This window comes from Rhinatrema bivittatum, chromosome 8 (assembly GCF_901001135.1).
Source record: "Rhinatrema bivittatum chromosome 8, aRhiBiv1.1, whole genome shotgun sequence".
NCBI lineage: Eukaryota > Metazoa > Chordata > Amphibia > Gymnophiona > Rhinatrematidae > Rhinatrema > Rhinatrema bivittatum.
The window spans coordinates 21,838,847-21,863,606 of record NC_042622.1 but is presented as its reverse complement, the minus strand read 5'-3'; the positions used below and the strand labels follow the sequence as shown (position 1 = coordinate 21,863,606).

The 24,760-nt window shown below is 46.7% G+C and overlaps 1 protein-coding gene across 3 annotated transcripts in view; it reads right to left on the bottom strand.

The window, feature by feature from the left end:
* Positions 1 to 4,901: 4,901 nt before the first annotated feature.
* Positions 4,902 to 24,760, bottom strand: part of BMP7 (bone morphogenetic protein 7) — a 91,400-nt gene continuing 71,541 nt past the window's right edge. For all 3 annotated transcript variants that reach the window (XM_029613084.1, XM_029613082.1, XM_029613083.1), the window contains 5 exons: positions 21,741 to 21,889; positions 8,077 to 8,274; positions 7,078 to 7,154; positions 6,618 to 6,728; positions 4,902 to 5,733 (listed from right to left, as the gene is read on the bottom strand). In XM_029613084.1, coding sequence (XP_029468944.1) covers positions 5,584 to 5,733; positions 6,618 to 6,728; positions 7,078 to 7,154; positions 8,077 to 8,274; positions 21,741 to 21,889 — 685 coding nt within the window. In that variant the 3' untranslated portion in view covers positions 4,902 to 5,583. The remainder of the gene's footprint in view (positions 5,734 to 6,617; positions 6,729 to 7,077; positions 7,155 to 8,076; positions 8,275 to 21,740; positions 21,890 to 24,760) is intronic.

Here is a 24,760-nt window from a genome sequence, read left to right as displayed (position 1 = left end):
ACCTGGACTGAGGAACGATGCAAGGACAAGGAAGGAAATGTCAGAGCAGGGGCCACAGATCAACTTCTGCTCTCCCAGCACTTGAAGGTGCGCTGATGTGGGGAGCCCGAGACAGACCCATAGAGCAGGGATACTGGAGCATCACCAATCCTGGGTTCTCTGTTGGTCTGAAGGCCTCAGACACCTTTCTTTTCCTAGTCTGATTTTTTTTAAAGTCTTTAATATTTATGAACTATCAGGCTGATACAGTACAGTGCGCTCCAGCAGAGCGCTCCAGTAGAGCGCACAGTTAGCCCACATTGGCCGCGCATTTTTACCCCTTATACAGTAAGGGGTAATAGTGGGTCGAAAACGTGCTGCCAACCCTCCCGAAACTAATAGCACCCGCAACATACAAATGCATGTTGATGGACCTATTAGTTATTCCCGCGCGATCCAGTAAGTAAAATGTGCAGCCAAGCCATACATTTTACTTTCAGAAATTAGCGCCTACCCAAAGGTAGGCATTAATTTCTGCCGGCACTGGGAAAGTGCACAGAAAAGCAGTAAAAACTGCTTTTCTGTACACCCTCCAACTTAATATCATAGTGATCTTAAGTCGGAGGCCCCAAAATAAAAAAAAAAATAAATAAAAAATTAAAATAAAAAATTTTTAAATCAGCCGGCAGCCCGCGGGTCGGAAGACGGACGCTCAATTATGCCAGCGTCCGTTTTCCGAACCCGTGGCTGTCAGCAGGTTTGAGAACAGACGCCGGTAAAATTGAGCATCGTTGGTCAAACCCGCTGACAGCCGCCGCTCCTTTTACCGCGGGCCCTCATTTGCATATTTGATCGCACGCCCAGGAGAGTGGCCTGGGCCGCGTTGGGAGAACGGGCGCTCGCCTCGGAGCGCCGACTCTCCCACGAATTTTACTGTATCGGCCCCTATGAATGTTTTATAGATTTCAACAATAAAGAGATTTATACCCCTGTATCTACTATGGAGGTCTATCAGGACTCGCCGCTCCGCAGCTCTGCATTTCCTTACCTGTGGGACTTGGGCTTCAGACAGACGCTAAGATCTTCACCTGTTTGCTTTGGCCTGATTTGGGTGCTCCTGACGACAACTTTAGACTGAACAGTTTTTATTTGTGCTGTATTTTGTGGTTGTCATTATGTATGTTCTTATTGTGCATCGCCTAGAGTCTTGCACAACTGGCGATTAAGAAACTTTAATAAACTGTAAACTGTACTGAGAAAGCACTGCGTACGTCTAGCACTGCTGTGCCCATGAGAAAAATCTTCCATCACTTCATAACCGTTCCTTTTCCACGTAAGACAAAAGAAAAATGTTACGAATTGTTCATCTTTGCTGTAGCTTGGTCTGCCAGCCTCGTTTCGTCTTTGCAGCTAGCAGAACATCGTGGGTAAGACTTCCAGATTTTTTTTGCACACCACCGCAGTACCTCAGAAAATATTTCAGAAGAAACCCGCTTTCTCGGTTGTTGTTAGCAGAACGAATCCACCTCCACATTTGCTTCTTTGCACACCCGCGTCAACGTTTTGTTTGCGATCTCCCGCTGATGAGAAACAGATAGAGAGCTTTCTGGAATCCAGCTGCAAAGATTGTTGCTGTGGACATGTAAGAGATTTGCCATGCCTCTCCCTCCGACCCTACCCAACTCCCCCCACACACACACAAAACTCAAAAACAGGCAATTGTGCTGGGCCTCATACTCCCCTGATGAGTACAGGGGGGGGCGGGCTGTAAGGAAAACCTGGGAAGGAGGTGGACTACGGCTCCCAGAAGGCCCCGGGGTTCTGGAGGGAGAGGAACTTCCCAGGTTTTGCCCGATCAAGGGGAGGAGAGAGCCCGGGCGTGGTGGGAGAAGGGCGAGAGCTTGTCTGAAGGGTGGGGCAGGAACCCGGTGAAGAGACAAAAGGAGAGATGGAGGTGGAAGTGTTCGGCAGCCCTGAGGATGTGCCAGAGCCTATGGGACGAGCGCTGCAGACCCCTCCAGGAGACGATGCATTCATAGAGACTCCAGGTCAGAAGTTTTACGTGAACAGTGCCGTGGGGTGGATGGTGTTGCAGCCATAGTGAAGGGGGAAGCACAAGTTCCCGCGGCAGATTATGGTGGGAAGTGGCAAGAACCAGGCCCACGGACCGCAGCCAAGCTTAGGCTGCGCAGGAAGCAACTGTGAGCAGCATGCAGGAGGATTAAGGCGGGAGCTGCTTTCTCATCGTACGAGTTTGAGACTCGTGGTTTGGTTAAGTAAAGTAAAGCTACAGAGACTTTAAACTACCTGATAACTGGGGTGAGAGGATTTGAATCCAGAGCTGCGACACTCTGGAAGGAACAGGGTAAGGTATAGGCAATAGAGCCTGGAGTACCTGGCCTGGGGACCCTCCAAAGGTGGAACCAGGGAAGCTGCAATGAGGGTTCGGGCAGTGGGATCGTGGAAAAGCATCCCCTAGAGGCTTCACCAGTGATTCAGTTTCTTATGGAACCAGAGAACTCCAGCCGGATGGCGATTGTAAGAGTTGCCGGAGGCAAGAACCTGCGACGCAATTCAGAAAAAAAAAAAAATCATTGTAATAAAAGCAATACTGCCAAAAGGAACCTGGTGAGAATCTAGCTCCTCCTGCTCCATAGTAATGGATTTGCAGAATCTGCAGGAAAAATGGCCCCGTTTCTGCCATTCCTATGCATAACAAAGGAATGCAGACAACCCGAACCTAGAGTTAAAACATTTTGATAGCATTTGGCCATTTCATAGTTTGTTTTTTTTGTCCTGCTGCAGTGATCATCATTGGCATAAGCATGAGGTGTGTTTCTTGCCTAGTGGTGAAAGCAATGGAGGGTAAGCTCTATGGGGAAGAGACTTATTAGACACTAATTCTAATAATGCTGTAAGCTGCAATGAACCTCATTTAGAAAGGCAGGCTAAAAATTCACCCGATTTTCTTTTTTTTAGATTTATTTTTTTTTTTTACTAATTCTGAAAGAATTCACTGTTTTGGGGTTTGTTTGGTTTTGTTTTTGTTTTTTTTAAACGTCCATGCGCAAGTTCTCCCGCACAAAAGCTTGATAAGAGCAGGTGTGATCATGCGCAGGTAAATCTGTGCTCATGCAGAAATTTTCAAAGCAAACTTACATGCAGAAAACTCAGGGCAAAGCTGCGCATCCCTCGCCCTTATCCACAGAATTATAAAACATTTCCCTCACTTCGGGCCGGGCCTGCAGCAACAGTGGAAATCCAATATTAATTTACTTCAACCGCTGCCGCAGTGCTTTATGTTACAGGAAGCGGCGGCAAAACAAATGCATGTGGATTGTCCCTTTAAAAAGCTAATCCCATGAATGGGTTTTGTCAGCCCTGGACAGCCTTGCCTTGTTTTATTCCGATCTGCCTTTCATATCCTCTGAGGATGACAAAGGGCCACAGGTGCTTCAGAGGAAGGATTATTGAATACTCGCAGCAGACGAAGAAGTGCAGGAGCTCACGTATAAGCCCGCGCACTGCTGCATCATTAAGTGAGTGCCAGATATCATACAGGCCGATACAGTAGGGAGCGCACCTTTAACCTGCCATTGGACGTGCGTTTTCCCTTACCCCTTATTCAGTAAGGGGCGGAAAACGCGCATCCAACCCGCCGAACCTAATAGCGCCCTCAACATGCAAATGCATGTTGATGGCCCTATTAGGTATTTGTGCTCGATTCAGAAAGTAAAATGTGCAGCCAAGCCGCACATTTTACTTTCAGAAATTTGCACCGACCCAAAGGTAGGCGCTAATTCTTCCGGCACCTGGAAAGTGCACAGAAAAGCAGTAAAAACTGCTTTTCTGTGCACCCTCCGACTTAATATCATGGCGCTATTTTTCACAGTGGAGAGGTGGGGGGGCTTGCTGATGTCACTGCCCTCCGGCAGTGACATCAGCTCGGCCGGCGGCTGTCGGGTTGAAAACCGGACGCTCAATTTTGCCGGCGTCCGGTTTCCGAGCCCGTGGCTGTCAGCGGGCTCAAGAACCGATGCTGGCAAAATTGAGCGTCGGCTGTCAAACCCACTGACAGCCGCCGCTCCTGTCAAAAAGGAGGCGCTAGGGACGCGCTAGTGTCCCTAGCGCCTCCTTTTGCCCGTTTCTACCGCCGGGCCTCATTTGACTACTGTATCGCGCGCACAGGCGAGTGGCCTGTGCGCGTGCCGGGAGAGCGGGTGTTCGCCCGCTCTCCCGCGGACTTTACTGAATCGGCCTGTGAGTTAGTATATGGTTTGATAGCGCATTATCTAATGGCAGAAGGTGAACATGCAAGCCGCAGGAGTGACTGCGAGAGCCTCATCAGGCCAGCATGGAATTAGGTAAGGATGCTGACCTAACGAAGGGCGGGGTGCCGATACGCAGGCAGAAGGGAAAAGCGCAGGACGGCTTCTACGGCCAAGTCCAAAAAGCAAAGCCCGTTCAAGCAGTAGCACAGTATGAATTAACAGGACGGCTGCTCACCCTGTAAGATGTTGCTAGCAGTAATTTGGTTATGGGTTTGACAGCTGCTTGGTTTTGCTGTAAATATTACTACCCTTAACACAAGGCTTGGGGGTAACCTGCACGGAGCGGCAGATACCACCTTCAGAAGCCCGTTGAGCAGATTTGGTCCTTTTCTACCATCATTAATATGTTACTGTAAAGGAAGCACAGCAGTCGAATGCCAGTCATACATGTGTCGTTGGTCCAGTAAAAAGCATCTCCCCTACAGCTCAGCTGTTGGCTTTTATTTCTGTGGTCCTAAGTGGAGTAACTTGACAAGCACGAGACTTGTTTTCTAATGGGAATTTTAGATTTTAAAAAAAGTACTTCATATCCAGTGGCCTGTAGCACCCTGTCTTTCATAATGTAGAAAAGAAAACGCTTATGCACTAGTGTCACGTTCCAGTCAGATTTTCTTCAGCTCCACATTTGCCTGCCTTTAGGCATCAATACATCAGTTAGAAGCTTGAAGCAGGAAACATTTGTAAGTCCATATAAAAGGGGCACTGCCATCCTAAAAATGCCAGGCAGATTTTTGCCCAAAGAGAAGCTATGTCCCCGGCTAAAGCATACATTTTAAACCAAAGAGGTTTTCTGAGCCATCCGAGTTGCTAGGGGCGTCCATTTTGTATTAGCAGCCGGAGGGCAGTGACATCAGCAAGCCCCCCCCCCCCCCCCTCCACTGTGAAAAATAGGGCGGGTACACGACATCGCTGTCGGCTCTGCTGGAGCTGCAAAGTACTGAATATTCATAGCAGCAGGAAAGAGCCCCCATGTTTCTCAAACGTGGTCACATATGGCCACCAAAGGATGATTTTGAGGCCACCATGGAGGAAGTAATCAGCTTAGGTTAACAGTTGTATTTTAGAAAAAAAAAATGTCAACGTGGCCACCAACTCCGAAGCCACCAAAAGAAATTGCTAGGAGACCCCCTGGCCAAGGTGAGAAGGCACTCGTCCAGTCCGAGGATGCCAGCGGGACAGTGAGCTGCCTTGAGTTTTGGGAATGAGCGTTCTTCCTCAAGCTCGCATCCTCACTCATAGCTTCATGAAGTTAAAACGACATCTTCTGCACCCCTTAATGGCAGCCGCACGCCCTGACCACCATATGTCGGTATTTCTTCAGGATGACGTTGGAGCTGTCATCAAAATACAGAACCGATATAGCACTGAGTTGTGTGGGGGCGCAACACGGCTTTGGCACGGTCTCGGGGTTAATGAAGTGGACCTGGAATGAAAAGAGTAACATTAGTAATTCAGGAACTTGTTCAAGACTGAAAGCGGTAAACAGATTCGCCCGCCGGAATTAGCAAAAAAAAAATGTTTTTTTGCCATTATATTCAGTAGGCCTTTTGCACTGAAGCTGCATCTCCTTCAGCCTGTTCAGCACCATTATACACGCTAGGAAAGTTTAGACCTGCGATGCACAGTCATTTGAAATGACATATCAGCCATATTTCGTATGTCATATTTCATATTTATATTTTGATCTGTATCAAGAAAATCGGTATATAAAAACCCTAAATAAATAAAAATAAATAAATGTCATTTCGTTTCATTTTTGAAACAAATTAACACCAAAAAAGAAACCCTGAAATTTTAGGACAGGGGCTTTGGTTCATTTCCCTTTTTGAGATTGTGCACTAAATCATTTTAGTGTGCACTATTTGGAAAAAAAAACAAAATGGAAAGAAAAATAAAATTAAACAAAAAAAAAAAAACAACAAAACAAAAAGTGTTGGGAGATAAAAGTCATATTCATGTTTTTTTTTTCAAAAGTAGGCTCTGAAAGGATCCTATAAAAATGTATCTACAAGACTGTCGCCCTGGGTAACTACTTCAACATATCAAACGAGGCAGGTAAGAAATGTAACTGGCTCAGGACAAATTTACCCTAAAACTCCAGGAAATATTCCTTATTGTGAGAATGAAAAGACTGGAAAATTCAGCTACGGCCATTGCAGACTCTGCCTAAAGGCAAGGTGTGCCACACACTTCAGGTAGGTCGGCATCTGAAATATAAACCTAATTTACACCTAAGCTTAAAAGGAAAAAAATCAATCTATTCACTTTTCATGAAGTGACTGCCAAGGAAGGGTAAAGACAACGTACCAGTGTTTGAACGATAGCGTGGTTTGTTGCATTCATGTAGGAGTTGAGTGGAAAGGCGCACTCCCCTTCACAATAATACGCAGCGTAACCCTCCGGAGCGATGATCCAGTCCTGCATTGAATTGAGAGTGTTGGGACTATGGATAAAGGGCCTTATGGATAAATTTGTTCTGCCTTTCCAACCCAGTGGATGCTGCTGTGCTGATCCTCAACAAACCCTTCTGCAGTGGCACACGGCAAGTCAGCATGCATAAAAAAAAAAAGGACGTGCCTTTTATTCCCATGGACGCAAAAAAAAACAAAACACCCCAGAACGTATAAAAGGAAAATAAATAAGTCCTAGCAACCGTGACTAAAGGAAGAAAAAGCTAAGCCAAGTCAACAAGTGGAGAAGCTGCTGTTTTGAGCTGTCAAGTTAGGTTATGGCTTCTTTTGATGTTACGGAAAAGAAAAGTCCATACCTGCCAGCCGAGATCCCGGAAACTGACGTACAGTTCGTGTTTCTTGCAGGCTTGTCGTTGATCACTGCTACTGTTCTCTGAGTATAAAATTAAAACGAGAAAAGCTAATACGTCCATACCCCTCTCAGTCCTATTATTTATTTAGGGAAGAATTTCCATAAGCATATAAATCGCGCTCTTATGCATATAAATGGGCTTTTGAAAGTTGCCCGGGAGGAGGTCGCACGTGTAAACGTGCGCACAGACGCAATGCCTCTTGTACTTTTGCACGTATCGTAAAGAGGCGTTCGAGGGATGGAGTCGGGACAGGGTTAGCACTTATGTACGTATTTTTGAGTTTCAAAGGCATGCGTGTCAATCCACTCGCACACGTTTACATCTGCTAACAAAACAGGTACAAAAATACGTGTGCGAATGCGGCGCCGCTGTGGGTGCGTAGAAGTCCGCTTCGAGAATTCGGGCTAAAGTTTGCATGGCTGCGCAACAGCCTCACGGCGCGGGTGTCTAGTTGACCAGCAGCCATTTTCAAACGCTGAGCTGCAGGGGCAGGAGTGACTGTGACCCACCAGGGGACTAAGATCTGGGGGGATGGGGGGAGGACGGAGGGGGCCTTTCATTTGAGCAGGTTTGGTGGGCAGGGAAGGGGATAGACTTTCCTTCTGGTAGTTTTTCTGCTTTTCTTTTGCATTCTTTTTATCTCATTTTGGATAAACAAAGCAAAATAAGCAAGACATTAAGATGAAAATGTTTCATTTCACTTTGTCTTTCATTCTGTTTTTGTTTTTATTTTATGTGCACACCCCCCTGCTCTCAGAGGCAGAGCCCGGCACTGGCTGGGCCCAATCCTTAGTCTCTGCCCTGTGCCAGCCTGGTCTCCGGCCCACCGATGTGTGCGCAGATTAACTGGATCGGACTCTGTCCTCACTCATCGGATCGGGTCTTTTAGTATTAAGTTCAGAACGTCCTGAAAGCCAGCGAACAGAACAATGGCCCAAATACCTGCTACGTTGGAGACCCGCAGCGCTTCCTGGTTCTTCGGTGCTCTTGATCGATTCTGGTTCCTCTGCTTTCCTCCGGCAGATCGAATACTGCGCAGGTGGATTTCCGTGGCCTTGAAGAAAGCCACCATGAACGGCTGCTTATTCTGCGGGCCGTGCCTGCCAATCAGACCGCCCAGTTTAGGATTGATACTTTGGCCTTCAGTAAAGAAGAATTGAGAAGACTTTAGCAAACCAAGTCACGCAACTTCAAAAAAATGTAAAATGGTTTTCTTTCATACTGTGAAAGAAAACCCCCATAATGGTCTGTACCTAATATATTAAAAGAGCAGAGTATCACAGCACACATTCAAGGAGCACTTCTGAGTGTCAGCGTTAATGCCTCGGCAATGCACTCACTGAAAAAGTGCTGTGTATTGCATATAATTAACCATTTAACTTCAACTGATTTTTCAAGTATTGCATTTCCAAGTGCCCTCTCATTTAAAGCACTGCAATACAAAATACAACATTTAATGTCAAGATGAGAGGATATCACCACCAACGCAATCCGTTTCAAGAGGAATTCTGTCATGTACACCCTCTCGTTGCTCTAATCCAAAAGCCAAGCCTCACCAGGAAACGGGTTGTTTGTTGGGGTGATATTCTTAAGTAACAAATTAAGTAACAAATACTTAAACTTAAATACTTAAAATTAAGTAACAAATACTTAAACAAATGTTTAAGTATTTGTTACTTAGTTTTTTAACATGTTCAATGTAAACCGCTATATGAAGCGATAATTACCGTTCCTTGTAAACTGGGGTGATATGTATATTATACAGGAACCTCCGGTATATAAATCCTTTAAATAAATAAATAAATAAATAAATAAATTCTCTCATCTTGATCTTAAGTACAATAGGCATTTTATTTCCAATGTAGGGATGCGCTTTTGTTTCAAACAAAACAGAACATTTCAACAAAATGTCCTTTTTCATTTCATTTTGAGAACAAAAAAATCTCATTAGGCCTTTTTTTCCCCAACCCTCCCTACCCAAACGGAGCCCGTGTCACCCCCCAACGTACCTGTAATCGTAAGCATTTTAACCGAGAAGGAGCAATCCCCAGATGCTCCTGCCCCTTCGATGTTCTGTTCAAAATGGTAGAAAAGCACTAGCAGGGCAGGAGCATCTGGGGATCGCGCCTGTCTTTTAAAGATGTTATGATAATGGGGTAAACAGGATGGCAAAAAGACAGAGCCCCCCTCTGTCTTTTTGCCATCCTGGGGGGGGGGGGGGCGGGAAGCCTGAGGTTGGCTGCTACTGTCTTTTTCAAAAATCAGTAAAGAAAACATTTTTAATGAATGAAACCCACCCACCAATGAAATAGAATCAAAACAACCCAACTCTTTAATCCTGACCAGAGTGGAGACTTCAAGTCGTTGAAAGATCTTGAGCTGGGAGGCTATGGAAGAGGAAGTTTGGAGCCTCCAGCTACAATGCCCGAAAGCCCCGGCCAGGCCTCAAGCTTGATGGAACCAACTGACCCCTCTGGAGTTGGGGAAGGTGTCACTGCATCCCCGGGAGTAAAGGTTTGCTTATTGCCGAGAATTTCTTTGATAAAACCTCCTGTGATAATGGATTCATTATGGACTGCTCCAAGTCTCCATGGAGGCAGCAATTTCTACTTTAACCAATATAATACTGGATATGAATCAATGGATCCCAAGTATGGATAAAACTGTTAATACTCTTGGTGAAAACGTAGGACAGACAGACACTCATCTAACTACAGTTGGAGAATTTACAACATGGTTTTGTGCAATCTGAACTGGTTCACACAAAGAAATTAGAAAATATTGAAAATGTTCTGAAAACTTTAAATCTCTGTGTACTAAATTTTCCTTATGTTAAAATGATTCCACCTAGTGATTTATTTAAATCCTATCTTACCCGGGTTATAGGGTTCCCTGCTGATAATTTGCCGGTTATTTCTAAAATTTTTATTTACATTTAAATGAACGGAATCAAGGGTAACTTGCTGGTCAACATCAACCTGAGCAGTCTTTACATTTATCTGATATTCTGGACATGTCTTTAGACACGGTGGTAACTAATCGTGCGACATTACTAGTATCATTTACTTTTATTTCTGATAAAAGTGCCGTGTTAAGGTTTTTGCTGTGAAACCGTTCCTCCTTGTTTTATGGCCAAAAAATATGGATCTACCTCAACTTAGCAAGAGCCATTCAGTTACGGAGGAAAACGTTTCTTGCCATGAGAATGGAGGTTCTATCATGAGGAGCTAAATTTGTGTTATCCATGCAAATGCTTTGTTTATGATTTAGATTCCAAATATGTTTTTTTTTAACCCACACAATTCCTCGATTCCCACTCCTAAAGAACTCCCAGTTTTTAGGATTAGGTGCTGGAAGTTACATTTCTTTTTGCCTGTGTATGGTAGCCGCTTTGATTACACTTGTTTCCCCTTGATTTCCTATATTTTGGAGATTTCATGTTATATATATATTTCTTTGGTTTGTTATAATTCTGTGGTTTATGAGGTGCATCTCTTCATGACATTCTCCTTATATCTGTACAAGAGCATTCTTGGGATTTTTGTGAAAATTATAAAAACAAAAGATTAATGATAATTAAAGCACATCCTTTTCCAGCGAGAATATTGCTGACGTATTCATGCTGACCTCTTTAGGCATAAAAAGGAATTGAGATAGCACACGTCTGAACCGTGTGAGCTGCAGCGCTGATCATTAAAGCCCCAAACCTAGAACTCGTACATCTTCCATAAATGTTCATAATTCAGGACATTTGTAATTCAATTAACTTTTTTTTTTAATCTACCTAAAATGGAAATATGAATCACATTCACTCACCTCGTGCTTGGATGAATAAAAAGGTGGGCACTGGCTACAGCTCCGAAGGAGTTTCCATGGCAAATTTAAATAGCATGAGGTGAGTAGATGTAAGTTGTGTTTCCATTTTAGATAGCTTTTGCTTTGTATGCAGTAATAAGTTATGAATCACCTAGCACCCTCTCTTTGAGGACCTCCTGGAATTGTAATGAATCTCTGTGAGTAGTTAGCGGTTTAATTACAGATTGCTATCTGATGGGAGGAGCAATCAGATAGGAGTTAGCAATCTGTAATATTTAGGAGAGTTGTGGGTGGATCCTTGGACCAGTGGCAGATGACCACGCCCCCGGGGGAAGATCCCGAGAGGGCCCACCGGTCAGGCTCAGAGTATGGAGACAGACACACACTAGTTCTTTTATTAGACAGTATACTGAACCACCAGAGGTGGCAGTAGTGAGCTGGAAGTGCCCGGCAGGGCTGAAGTCCCTCTGATACTGGAACAGCGATCCCTGGAACTGAGCTGTAGAGAAACTGAAATATAGAGAGTAGGCAGGGTATGTAGAGTTCATGTACTGAACCTGATGGTAAGACTCACACAATGTCTCATAGAAGCACAAGAGCTGGAATGTATAGGCCCTTGAGGAGCGAGTACCTGGTTCCAGGGAAAGCTCTGAGAGAGCGATGCTAACTCACTGATGTAGTAGGCAGTGCTGACTTCCAGGCAGAAGTGAATTCGAAGAAGTCCGGGAACAAGGGCCCTCGAGGAGCGAGTACCGGTTCCAGACTGCAATCTATAAAGTAAGAGAGAGAGCGAGGCCCCCGAGGAGCGAGTACCCCTAGTTAGTCCGAGGAGGCAGAGTAGCTTAGGTAGCAAAACCCTTGCTAACTCGATGTGTTAGCAAATTCTAAGACTTTAAATATCCGTCGCAGAGGACGTCATCTTCGGGGAACGCCCCCGAGGTTCGCGCCATCGCTGGTACTTTAGTCGGGGCCGCGCCGCGTGCACACCCCTAGGCCTCCAGGAAACATGGTGGTCCGCAGCGTGGAGCCGGTCCGGGGACGCCGGAGGACCTTGGCAGAGGAACGCCGCGGCAGCCAATCTTCCTGCGGGCGAAGAGGGAGGCGCCACAGAGGTGAGGCGGGCAGAGAGAGGGCGTCGGGAACCGACGGACACAACAGGAATACAGGAGCACTCGGTTGACCCCGGAGTCGTCCTTACTCCCAGCTCTCCTTCTCCAGCATCGTCCACCTGGCCACCAGGGTGCTGGATTCATTCCTGCAGAGAGGAGGACGAATCTCCGGGGCCATACATACAGTTTCTCACTCCCTTTGGTCACAGCATTTATGCTTGGGATGTCCTTGCTTTAAAGGGCACTTCTGACTCTGAACAGTCTGGCACGGGGTGTTCGATAAAAATTTATTGTAACCAAAAATACCTAAAGTCCAGTTCACACGAGAAATTGTCCAGATTATCTTCTTATAAAACATAAACATCCCAAAAGTGCCTCTCTCTCAGTGCTATACTGCCCAGTCAGTGTCCTTTTGGATGGAGCCGCAGGCAAAGCCCCACTCCCGAGTGGTGGGACGTGGGCTCCTAGCGGGACTTCTGCTGGCGAAAGACCCAAAAGGTGTTCAAGTCCAAAAAATCTCTCCCCTTCGCTGTGGGCAGGAACTGGTGGCAAAAGAACGCCGCCTAAGCCTAACGGGAACAAAACTCTGCTACTTTCAGTAAGCCCTCAGGACACTGCTGTCCCTTCCTTAACAGGGCAGAGGGAGTCACCGCACCTTCCCGCCCTCACCCAAGACAGGGGGAGGTCTCAAACAGCAAAAGCCTCAGAAAAACAAAAATGGCTTCCCTCAGATTTCCTCTTCACCCTACCCAGACCGTGCAGCACTGGAAGAGGGCAGTCCAGCGGCGGATTCACGATGTCGGACCGGCCATTCGCCGCCCAGGCTGGCCCAGGACGCATCACGTGGTCTGCGGAGCACAGCTCTGTCACGGCCGCGCACGGCAGACCACGTGTCTGGAGCGATCGGCCCACCGATCCCCCGATAGGCCAATCCGCCCCTGGGGCAGTCCCTTCCCCTGCATCAGACTGAGAGGCCTACAAATGAAGACCCCACTGCAATACTCTCCTTCCTCTCAAAACTGCCACACGCTCCCTGCTTTTAGAGAGCCCTGCTGACCAATCCAGACAAGCCTCTGCGAAGGTGCCTGCAGGGATGGTCTCCAAACTACTGGATCCCAGCTCGGGGTTTAAGCTAGCAACAGTCTGGCCAGTGAGGGGCTTGGGGAGCCTTTTGCATGTATATGAAAGATGTGTGAATGCATAGTAGCCAGGATTGTAGTCTTGACTGGCACTTCTGCTCACAGGTTTCAAACTTCTGTTAATTCAATTCTTTTTTTTTTGCTGGGTACCATGTATTTAATATACGCGCATGGATTCTTCTGCTCACCTCTTGAGTGCACTTTGAGTATGCCCATGGATAGGCTCTGCTCTTTCACAAGGCAGCTCTCAAACGACTTTAGCCAGGTAAATAAGCCATTGCTTGGGTAAAATCATTGCTTGTAAATCACCTTCCCCCTCTGCGGATCCAGGACCCCATGTTGCAAACGGGTGGGAGAGGGAGAAGTTGGCAGAGGTACCTCCGGCCTGCCTGTCATGGTACAGGTGCACCGAATATATTTAATGTGAAACTCCTAGAGATGTCCATGCCTGAGTTTTTCACATGTTTTGCATGATTTCCCTCCTCTAAGCCTCCTGCTTTTATTCCCGGCCTCGGGATCAGTTTTTTTCTGCTGGAAGGCCCCAGGCCACCAGTGCCTTCACCTTCCAAAGACCCATTTTGTTTTCTCAGCTGCCAGAGATATTAAAAAAAAAAAAAAAGCAGCCTCAAGAAATGGGTGGACTTGGAGTCTCAGCGGCAAACGCCTTTCTTTTAACTAAAAGCTCCCTTACTCTCTTGCTGGGTTGCCTAGAGCTGGCAAGGCTTCAGGTTTAAAGTCAAGCAGCATATAAAATATAACCGAATGTCAGCCACAACAGGGGCTGCTACGTTAGAGACGCAAGGAGGCCGATGCAATAAAGAGCGCGTAAACATCGTGCATCCAAACCGGGCGCCTGGTTTTTTTTTTAAACAAGCGCACATTCACCTCTTGAGCGCCCAATATAATATGTAAATGAGCTGCCACGCTAAAATGGATGCGTCTGTGCTCCCTGCCGCGTCCTTGGCATCAGGCGCCCAGGAGACGTGGCCGCGTGCAGGTTACCAAAACGGACACTCAATTCACGAGCGTCCGTTTTATCCCGCGGCAGCAAATTTACTGGCACAATATATACGGCCCGGAGCTTGCATGCTGTGCGTGTTTCACCGTACGCCCGGAATTTTTATTTTTGCCGTCAGGCCTTTTTATTTTTTCAGGACAGTGTTTTCTGTGGTTCCCCCTACTTGTATCGTGACAGAACCACAGAAAAGCAGTATTTTTTTGTTTCTAAGCAGACCCCCTTAACGCACGGCAAGACTTTACGCCTGCTCCGGGGCAGACATAAAACTTGATGGGTTAAAAAAAAGTGCAACCTTGGGCGCTCGGCGATTTTTTGCATCGCGGGGCAACAACTAATAGCCTCATCTACACGGCACGAGCGCTATTAGCTTCACGATGTTTGGCCGCACTGATCCCCTTATTGCATCGGGGGGGGGGGGGGGGGATTATGGACTCACGTCCGACCGCTGGTTAAGCTGTGCGCACTTTATTACGTCGGCCCCTAGGAGAGAGGATAGGATGGGATATAAGAAGCACCGGGGCCCCTTCCAGGCTTTACCCATTCACCTGCCTGCTGCAGATAAGCTCACGAGGAGCTGAGATTTAAGGTTTCATAAACGCAAAGTCTAGAAAAGTATTATTTCAAACAATAGCTGTGCTGAATCAGACCCCAAGCCATTGTGAAATGCCCCAGTTTACAAGCAGCGTTCACAGTTCCTCATTAATAAGCATTATTAGTTCCAGCCGTTTGTTTTAATCACTAACTACAAGCCAGCACTAAAGGTTAGACAAGCACGTGACTGCGTGCATTTTAAGACATCTGTCTAAATCCAATTAACTAATTATGCACTTTTCAGAAAAGAACTGGAGGAGCGTGGAGCCCTGGGTGCAGCCTCCTCTGAGAGAGATTTTTTGTTCAGGCACCAGCAGCGTAGCCAGAACTGAATTTTTGGAGGGCCCAAGGTGCAGCTCTAGGCCCTACTGGTACTCCTATCAATAAATAAGGCCTTAGCATGCACCCTACAATGATTTCTGAGTAGTTTCCAACAGCCATCATGCATAAGTGACATTTTAAAATATTGTAATTCTATTATTTCAAGCAATTACCAACATTAAAAATGCCTTATTAACCTACATTAAATGTTATATTTTTTGCAGTTTATAGATACACAATATCATGTAAAATAGTAATCAGATCAAATCACATAAAACAAATATCAAAAGCATTCTTTTATGAATCCTCATTCCAAAAATGCAGAGAATATCCTAACTAAATCATAAGAACTTAAGATTTGCAATGGCTGTAGAACAGAACTAGGACATGCAAAAAATATATATATTCAAATCCTGGTGTCACATCAGTGACAGCAAAAGAAACTCCCTCTACTGCCAAACACTTTGTGAAGTAACACAAACCCCTATTAAAAAAAACCAAAAAACACCTAGAGCCTTGCCATACCATAGCATAACAGCAGTAACTTCTAGGACTCAAACAGCAGCAGCTTTATCTATGAAAAAGGCAGCAAGGCAAACATTACACCAAGCCCTAGAACACCAATACACCACCTACTGACCAAACAGAACAAACCAGACTGCTACAAATCGCTACAGAGAAACAACATGCCAGTCAAAATACTGGACTTCTGTCACACATGCACATCCCAGACCGAGCCTTACCCAATACAGAACAAGGGACTACAAATTAGAAACAGAAACATGCAGACAAAACTGAAGTGGAAAGCCTGGGAAACCAGACTCTGTGTACGCTGGAATGCTGAAGAAAAGGCAAAATACAAATATATAAGACTTGCACATTCCCACAGATGGCATTGTTAGAACCCGCGGTCCCCAGCTGCTCCCTCCTAGCCACCTGACTTACCAGCATCCCATGCAGCCATCACATGCACTCAAAACACGCCTACAGCGAGGGCCCAGTGCTGGATGCCTTAGTGACGCACACACCCAACCTCGCACATAATATACACACAGAGGCGGGAAATGCCAGGAGTCATCTTTGGATAATGTCACCCACCTCTGGCTGTGGGAGCAAGCTCAGCCCTGCAGTTCTTGCCTCGGCAGGTGGTCTCCTGAGTGATCTGCTCCTCAGTGCATGTTGCTTGTCCCCGAGTTGTCTGCCCATGTTCCTGTGTTCTGGTCAGTCTTCACTGCCCGATCCTGGTCCCCAGTGTTGTGGTCTGTCCCTGTCCTCGCCCTTGTCTCATCCCGTCTCCTTTGGCTTGACTTCCTGGTTTGACCTCGGCTTGCTCTCTAACCCTCCCGATTGGCTCCTGGACCTGACCTACACCTGTCTGCTACCTGCCCCAACCTCTGGCTTGTCTACAGGATCTCGCTGTCTGCTGCCTGCCTTGACTGCACCTGGACCTGGACTCTCGCTCTCTGTCTATTACCCCGGCTGTCAAAACCCAAGAGCTCAACCTGTGGGGGAGGTGGTTGGTATAGGTGATGCTCCAGCTAGTCGCACTGAGGGTACGTCCACCAGCTCTAGGTGTGGGCCATACGGGCTTGCTCATCCGGCGGCGCCAACTACACCACAGCCCAAGGGTCCACTTTCCTAACAGGCATGCTCCAATTGCTGAAAGGCAAAATAACCTTTTTTTTTTACCTTTGTCTGATCTTATTTTTCTAATTGGTTGGTCCCAGTCTCTTTTTTTCCCCTGTTGTCTGTCTTTTGCTTATTTCTTTTTCAGGGTCTCTTTTATTCTGTTTCTTCTCTCTCCTCCGGCTTTCTTTTCTTCCTCTTTCACACACACACACACACACAGAGGCTCTCTCTCACACAAGATCCCACTCTTGCATGCTTTCTCTCACATACACATAGGTTCTCACTCCCACACAGAGGCTCTCACTCTCATATGCTCTTACACACATGCTCCCATTCCATCACACACGCACACAAACTCATTTTCAAATGCTTTCACACAGACTCCCATTCTCCCCCACAAACACACAAATCCTCAGGCAGGTTCCCATTCACTCACACAAAATACGGGGAGACTCCCCATCGGGAGCAGAAAGGGAAGTCCATTCTACTGCTGCTCCTCGTGTGCCTGCCCAGTGGTATTCAAAACTCGCGGGCTAGCACTTCTTCTATGCAGATCTCGCGATGCCTCCCTGGCCTTCTCTTCTCCGTCACCGCTCCCCTGGATATGCACGCCCAGCATGTCCGCTGCAGCCCTGAAACAGGGCCTCTCTTCTTGAGCCACTAGCTAACGCTGATCGGGAGGGGCCTGAGCCAAAAGTGGGTGGGCCACAGCCCACCCGTGGTTACGCCACTGTCAGGCCTGCCGGAACTGAAGCAATCCGGAATAAAAGCACCAAAGGGAAAGAGAGGAAGGCAAGTCCAACAAGCAAGGGCTCCTTAATCCATTCACTGTGTCCTCGGCTTCTCTGGGCAGCTATATTTATTTACTCACCCAAGAATAGAATTACAATTTCCATGAGCTGCCATTTGCTGAAACATGCATCATGACGCTTTCTTTATTACACAAAATGGGGAAAGCTGGGGGACAGTTCGAAGGACCAGAACAGCGGGACCATGTCTGTTCCATACAGAGGAAAGGTCACAGACTTAGGGTCATTGCAGAAAGACGAGGGCTGTCTTGCAGATTAGCTGCCAGGAGGCTCTTTAGCAATACAAGACCCCCCTCCTGCCTCTTTCTATCATCTTGAAAAATGCATCTCTGGTCTTCAACAATAAACGTCCCTCCCTTAGAAATCCGTGAGGGACGGTCCGGAAACTCAGTGGAAGTGCTGTGCGCTGCCGGGTGAAGGGCCTGGGTTTGAGTCACAAGTCAGGCCTTTTGCACCCCAGGTGGGCTGGGGAGGCAGCACGCCCAGCCCTTGGGGAGAAGGGCGACACCTGGTGGCCAGATTTAGGATGCATGGTGGCAGATTCCTGGAAGGCGCTCTCATGGCGAAGGACTGTGGCTGCGCTGACTAGGGGGTAATAAAACAGGGCAAGAAATCCTCAGGTACCTGTGAAGGACTGCTCCTGACACCAGATCCCAGCTCTGATTCCCCTTGGGCTGGAAATTCAAAGCATCAGGAGGTAACTTCTGGGCCAAAAAAAAAAAAAATCAATCTTATGAGCTGATAGCCGTTCACTTGTTTCAGCACTGACCCATGCGCCTCAGAGTCACACACACCGGATTACCAGAATTTTTTGTATCAAAAAAAAAAAAAATGCTGGAAATTATTTGCTAAAGAAGACAGGACTTGAACATTAAAATTCGTTTCTTCTCTAAACATTTACATGCGCAGTTTCCACTAGGGATGCCTTTATGTTGGAAAATGGAATTGGGAAATTTTAATGACATTTCCCATTTCAATTCATTTTGTTTAAAAAAAAAAAATTAAAAAAATTAAGGCTGTCACTGCTGCCCAAAACTTTCCCCCACTCCCAGGCCCTCCGCAGCCTCCTCCTCCCCCCTTCAGCTCTCGTTGAACCTTTCTTCGTGGGGCAGGCGTGATCTCACGGCTGCTGCCATTGCAAATGGCGCCAGCAGAGTAAAGGCGGCACCGCTGTTAATTTTTGTAACACAAAAAAAAAACAGGGCGCCGACCAGGGGGCGCCTTCATATGGAAAAATAAATCGCAGCGTCGCCTGCCTCAGTCTGCCGGCGCCATTTGCAATAGCGGCAGCTTCGGGTCAGGAGCGATCGGGGATCGCTCCCACCCTGTGAAGGAGTTTTCAACGAGAAGGTAAGAGGGACCCCCCCAGGGGAGGGATTGGATGTGGGCTCTTTTTTTTTTCTTTTTTCCTTTTGTTTTTCTATTTCTTTTTTTTTTTTTCATTTTAAAATAAAAAGAAAAAAAAAAAGAAAAAGAGTCTGCGCCCAGCCCTCGTTTCCACGTTGCTGGGAAACGAGTGCCAGAAAACAAGGAGGATCACTGCATACAACGCTGTCCCGGTAGGCACCGCCTATCACTATGAGCCGAGTGGCAAAACGAGGCCGGCACTTAGTGAAACAGAACAGACTGATCCCGTTTTGTTGGGGGGGGGGGGTGTTATTATTTTGATTACTTTAAGATTTAGCGCACGTCGCTGCTTTTCAGAGAAACCCTGAACGAAGGACACTTAGTAAGATACCAAGACAGGGCTTCATTATTATTACAGAATAAACGCCGTCTCCTCACCCTTTTATTTGTCCAAATCGTTTAGAAGTTCAGCGGGACACCCCAGGCCTCCATGTTTAGTCGCAGCCTGTTTAAAACGGTTGCTACTTGTCCGTTTGGGGGGGGGGGGGGGGGGGGAGCGGTGGTGAGAAACAGCTGCTCCTCTGGGCTTGCAGCTCATTGGCGGGGGCTCGAGTACCAGGACGCCCTCAGCCACAGGTACCTGGAGATTTCCCCCACATTTATACCCTCTCCCACCCGGCTCGGCCATCGCAGCAGCAATCCTTGGGCGGGGGGGGGGGGGGGGGGGAGGGCCAGAGGAAGCAGCTCTCTCCAGAACCTACCGGGCACATGCATCCTGGGCCCGGCCACCGAGCTGTCCCCCCCCACCCCAGGGCCGTGATCGCCGCTATCAGAGATTCCCCCGTCCGGCACAAGCTGAACCCCCGCTCTCCCATGCCGCACGGCACCGCACTGAGCCAGCACAGGCCGGTCCCTGCTTCCTACAATTTCACCTGATGTAGGGGTTCATATAAAAATTTAACATCCCAATTTCCCCCCCCCCCCCAAAATGCACATACCCAGCTGGCACTTTTCCCTCTCCTTCAGTATGGGGATCCTCTGGGGAAAGCATTACTCACCGGAAGATCATGGGGGTCAGGCTGCTCGCCCTCTCGTTTGCACCAAGACCCGGCGGCACAATATTTACGTAATTAATATTTATTTTATTTATTTTTACAAGCACCCTCCCTGCCCTCGATCAGCTCCAAGCAATTTTTCCAGGGCGGAGCTCGTGCAGGGGCGCAGCTTCCCTCTGCTTCACTTGTCAAGCTGAAGGAAAGATCAGGGAACATACGCGTAATGTTTTCTCTACTAATTACCCTAAATGTGACCATTTCCCCACCACCTGTTTTCCGCTTCGGATGAACAGAAGGGATGAGGTGGGGGGCACCAGAGGTACGTGGCCGTCCCCCGCCCCAGAGGCTTACGGCAACAAGTGCCCCCTGCCAGCAGGAAGGATTGAAAGTGCAAACGCTGCGCCTCCTGCGAGCATCTCTTCATTCCCAGCCAGGAAATTCTGCCCCTCAGGCCGGGCCCACCCAACGGGACGGGAGCCCCTTGACACTTACCTGCCCGTACACTGGGCCCCGCCCTCCTTAATAGGGGGAGGTGGGATTACAAATCCCAGAACACAGTGGGAATTGCATTTCAGAAAAGCAGGATTAGGCCGGGCTGTCCTGGATTTACAGGATATTTTATAACTGGGTTTTTATTTAAAATACTCTGATTTGTTGCGCCCTTTTTCTGGCTCACTGAAGTAGATTTTTGTGCACAGGAACCCCCAAGCCTCTGCCTCCTTAAAACCAGAGAATGAATTTTGCTTTTGGCCTTTTACATTGTACATTTTCTTACTTTGTCTTCCTTTTATTTATTTTTTTTTAAGGTTTTATTTTTAAGCAGCAATCGTGCTTGCTCTCTTTCAAATTCATTCGTGTACATTCATTTTTTTTTTTTTTTTTTTACAAAGAAATAATATTTATCTATAAAAATAAGAGAAACCGACAAGTTATACATATAAGGCGGATTTTAAAAGGCCCAAGTGCATAAAAACCGGAGTTTATGCGCGCGGCCTGGCCATGTGCATAAAACCCAGTACGCGCACAAGTGCCGGGCCTCTCCGAAGGGGTGGGCCAAGACGGCACCATTCTACGCTGTCCCGGGGAAGCGCGGACTGGGAGGGAGTTGGGGGAGCCCTGATTGTGTCACCGTGCGTATTAATGGAAAATTTGCCGCCTCCCCCCCCCCCCCGGCGGATTTTAAAATCCGGCGCGCATATGCACGTGGCCATCAGATTTTAACACATGCGCGTGCCGGTGTGCACGTTATAAAATCGGCGCGTGCACACGGACATGCCAGGAACCACGCGCACATGGACGGCTGTGTGCTCCTTTTAAAATGTATCCCATAGATTATGCTTTATAACCCATCTTCATTAAAGGAAATGGAGCAGACAGAGCAGAAACTAAAGAGAAATAGCAACATGTTTTCATAAAATGGCCTCCAGCGGAGCAAATGGTGACTCTCCACAATCACTAACTTGACTGGAGTTTTCTCAGCTTGAACCATTAATTTGATGGTAACATTTCTGTGATATTTGTTATATTATCTTAAGCTTTAACTGCCTCAAATCTTAGATCTTTAGTAAGAAATTTAATATGTACTGAAACATCGCAACTGATTCAAGATATGTTAATCACTGCTCATGAACACTATCTACGGAAATCGTGAAGACTTGTTAATTGATAATTATGAATGTTACTTGTGTAAACTGCTGTGATCATTATATGGAATGACAGTATATAAAATGTCTAAATAAATAAATAAAATAAAATTTCTGTATGGAACTTACCATCTGTGCACTCCATAGACAGCTGAAGGCCGAGGTTGTGTTCAGGATTCACCACCCAATGGTTGCTGGTTGGCGTGATATCGAATACCAGCCAGCCTTCCTCTGCAGCCCAGACAGTCCGAGTGTCCAGCAGAAACAGATCAGAATCTCTGAAAAAGCACAAGAAAAGAAATGTGGCATTCCCAAATGCATAGCTCTTAAAATAAACACCTTTGATAAGAGAAAGTGGGAGCTGAGTGCTTGGAGAACTGAGCTCGAGGTCTGGAGGAAGTTCCGATTACCATCTACATCTGGTTGATTCAGCCTTAATTTTATCCCCATTGTATGTATAGAGTTGTAGTTCTGAATTTTTTCCCATCAATTCCCCTAAGAACTACAACTCCCTACATGCAATGGAACTAAACCAGGCCCAGATCAACCAATCCAAAACTGGAGGCTGATGGTGACCCTCCATAGACCTGGAAAACTCTCCCACTGCAACCAGTTGCGGGGCAACTTGGACCACTTCCTCTATTTCCCTGGAGAAGAGACTAACACTTCAAATACGTGCATGCAGCCACTTCTGTGGAAGATTTCCTGGCAGCACGAGTCTAGCGCCCGGACGGCAGCAAAGGAACGACGAGAGATCCAGAGTGAAAAGGTTTGTCCAACTAAGTCTGGGAGTCAGCCGGACAAACTGCAAGATTTAAAAATCTCGCCGTGCTCACCACTTCTGACTTCTCAGAGTAAGTTTTTAGTCAAATAAAATTTATCTGGATAAAATCAGAGACATTCCTGGCCGAGCTCCCACCTCTCCCCGCCAATCCCTCAGCGCAGAAATTAAATCACCACCACCAAACTCCACCCTCCCATTCCTAACCCACAATCATCCCCCTCCTCCGACACAGTTTCTCTCATCCAAAGGGGGCAGAAGTGAAAATGGCGTTGGCCTTGGGGGCCGGATAGCATCATGGAATCCGTCAGACAGAAGTGACTGCGGGTCCATTACCTGCTATTAATTAAGTTGACTTAGATAATAACCACCGCTATTACTAGCAACAGTAACATGGAAGAGGCTTAGTTTTTGGGTACTTGCCAGGTTCTTATGGCCTGGATTGGCCACTGTTGGAAACAGGATGCTGGGCTTGATGGACCCTTGGTCTGACCCAGTATGGCATGTTCTTATGGAAACCGATCTTTTCCACGTTCTAGCATGGACTCAGTGAGAAGAAACTGCTGTCATACCGATCTCTCCGAAACTCCCAAACCTACGTCCCTCCCAAGTAAGGACTTATTATAAAAAGTACCAAAAGGCAGCCCAGGGCTCCAACCTCAGCATTACAGTCACGGTGTTCTGATCCGATCTATAGGATAAACAGAGTCTGTGCTGCAGGGCCTGGCTCCCTAAGAAAAAGCTAGGGCCACTTCTCCATGCACGCCATGGATGAAAGCCAGATCTGGATCAGCCTCCTCAGGTTAGGTACTGAGATATCATCTGCTTCGTATAATCTAGAGCGCGCACCACTTGTTCTCTCTCTCTCTCCTTCCTTTCCAGTCCCCTGCCAAACTCACTGACAGCAGCAGAATTGGATGGCTTTAGCTACTTCTTGTTTTGTTTGGCTTCGAAGACATAAGGGAAGTTTTTCAGGAGTAAAAGTGCTGTAAACGTTGCCCGGACTCTGTCACTTGCTATGACTCGGTGTGGTTAAAACCTGCTGCCATCAGGGAGGAAGCTTTTGCCAAGGTTACTAACAGCGACCAGTTCATTCACGTCCTTAGAAGAGCGAGCCAGGCTAATGCACCAGAGCGAGCAGACAGGAAGTCGCTCATCCTTAGCTATGTCAGATGCGTGCCTTCCATCCCACAGAAGACTATTCAACCATGAAAATTAGTGGCAACACCTGCCATGACGTTTTCCTCTGTGAGCCGCAGATGAAAGCAGTTGTGGAAAGAAAGCCCAACCTAAAATGTCAAGCAAAAGATGAAACCTATTAAATTATTTTAGCTGCTTTATTGTAAGAGCTGCAAATAGGATGTGACGACAATCAGGTGGATGCATGGATCAGCCTCCCAGTGGAGGCAGACGGTGGAGACAAAAAAAAAAAAAGAAGAGTATCCGAGTTCAAGAAAGCATGGGACAGGCACCGACAATCCTTAGTTTTGAAGAGATGAGGGGAAAGCCAGTTATCACTCCGAATGTGGCTGCTTTATTGGTGTCTTCATTTCAAGGGTGGAGGGGCTTATTGGGGTTTCAGTTTGTTTAATGTTTATTTTGGTTCAGTTCATTTGCTGAACCACAGATATCTCCAAAGTAGAAAGTGACTGGAGTGATCCTCAGTCACTCCTGGCCTGCCAGCTCGGCTTCAAAAAATGGCACCGGTTTCTGGGCCGATTAGCACCATTTTCAAACCCAAGCCAGCAGGGCAGGAGCAATTGGGAATTGATCCTACCCCTTCCTACATCATAGCCCCCACAGAGGGAGTAAGTGTAGTCTGGCAGAGCAGAGAGAAGCACAGGGGGGAGGGAAAAATGTGCATCTTCATTTCTGTATTCACTATCTCAAAGTTCAGAGAATAAAAAGCATTTGAGGTGTGTTCCTTCAGTTTGTTTAAAAATGAATGCACATTCCTAGAGCTCATTGCACCAGGGATGATATCGGGCAAACTTGAGAGGCGCCTTGCAGTCCTTATCTGCCATCATATTTTTGTTTCTGTGCAACACTACTACATTAACGATAACCATATGGGAAACTATATCCCATCTTCATGGAGCAAATCTCAAGCTTGGCCTTTTCTAGAAGGATTACTGCACTAAAAACTTAGAAAAAGCAAAATCCCTCACAGAACAGAAGTGAGCAATTCATAAGAAAGTCTCTGTTTAATATTATTTTTACGTTCTGCTAGGAGGTGAATTCGTTTAAAATAAATGCACACTCCAAACCGAATGAGTCTATTTTCATTTCATTTTGTTAAATCCAAAACGAATCAAAAATGCCTCCAAAAAAATGATAATTTTTCAATTTTTCATTTTGGCAAACAGAA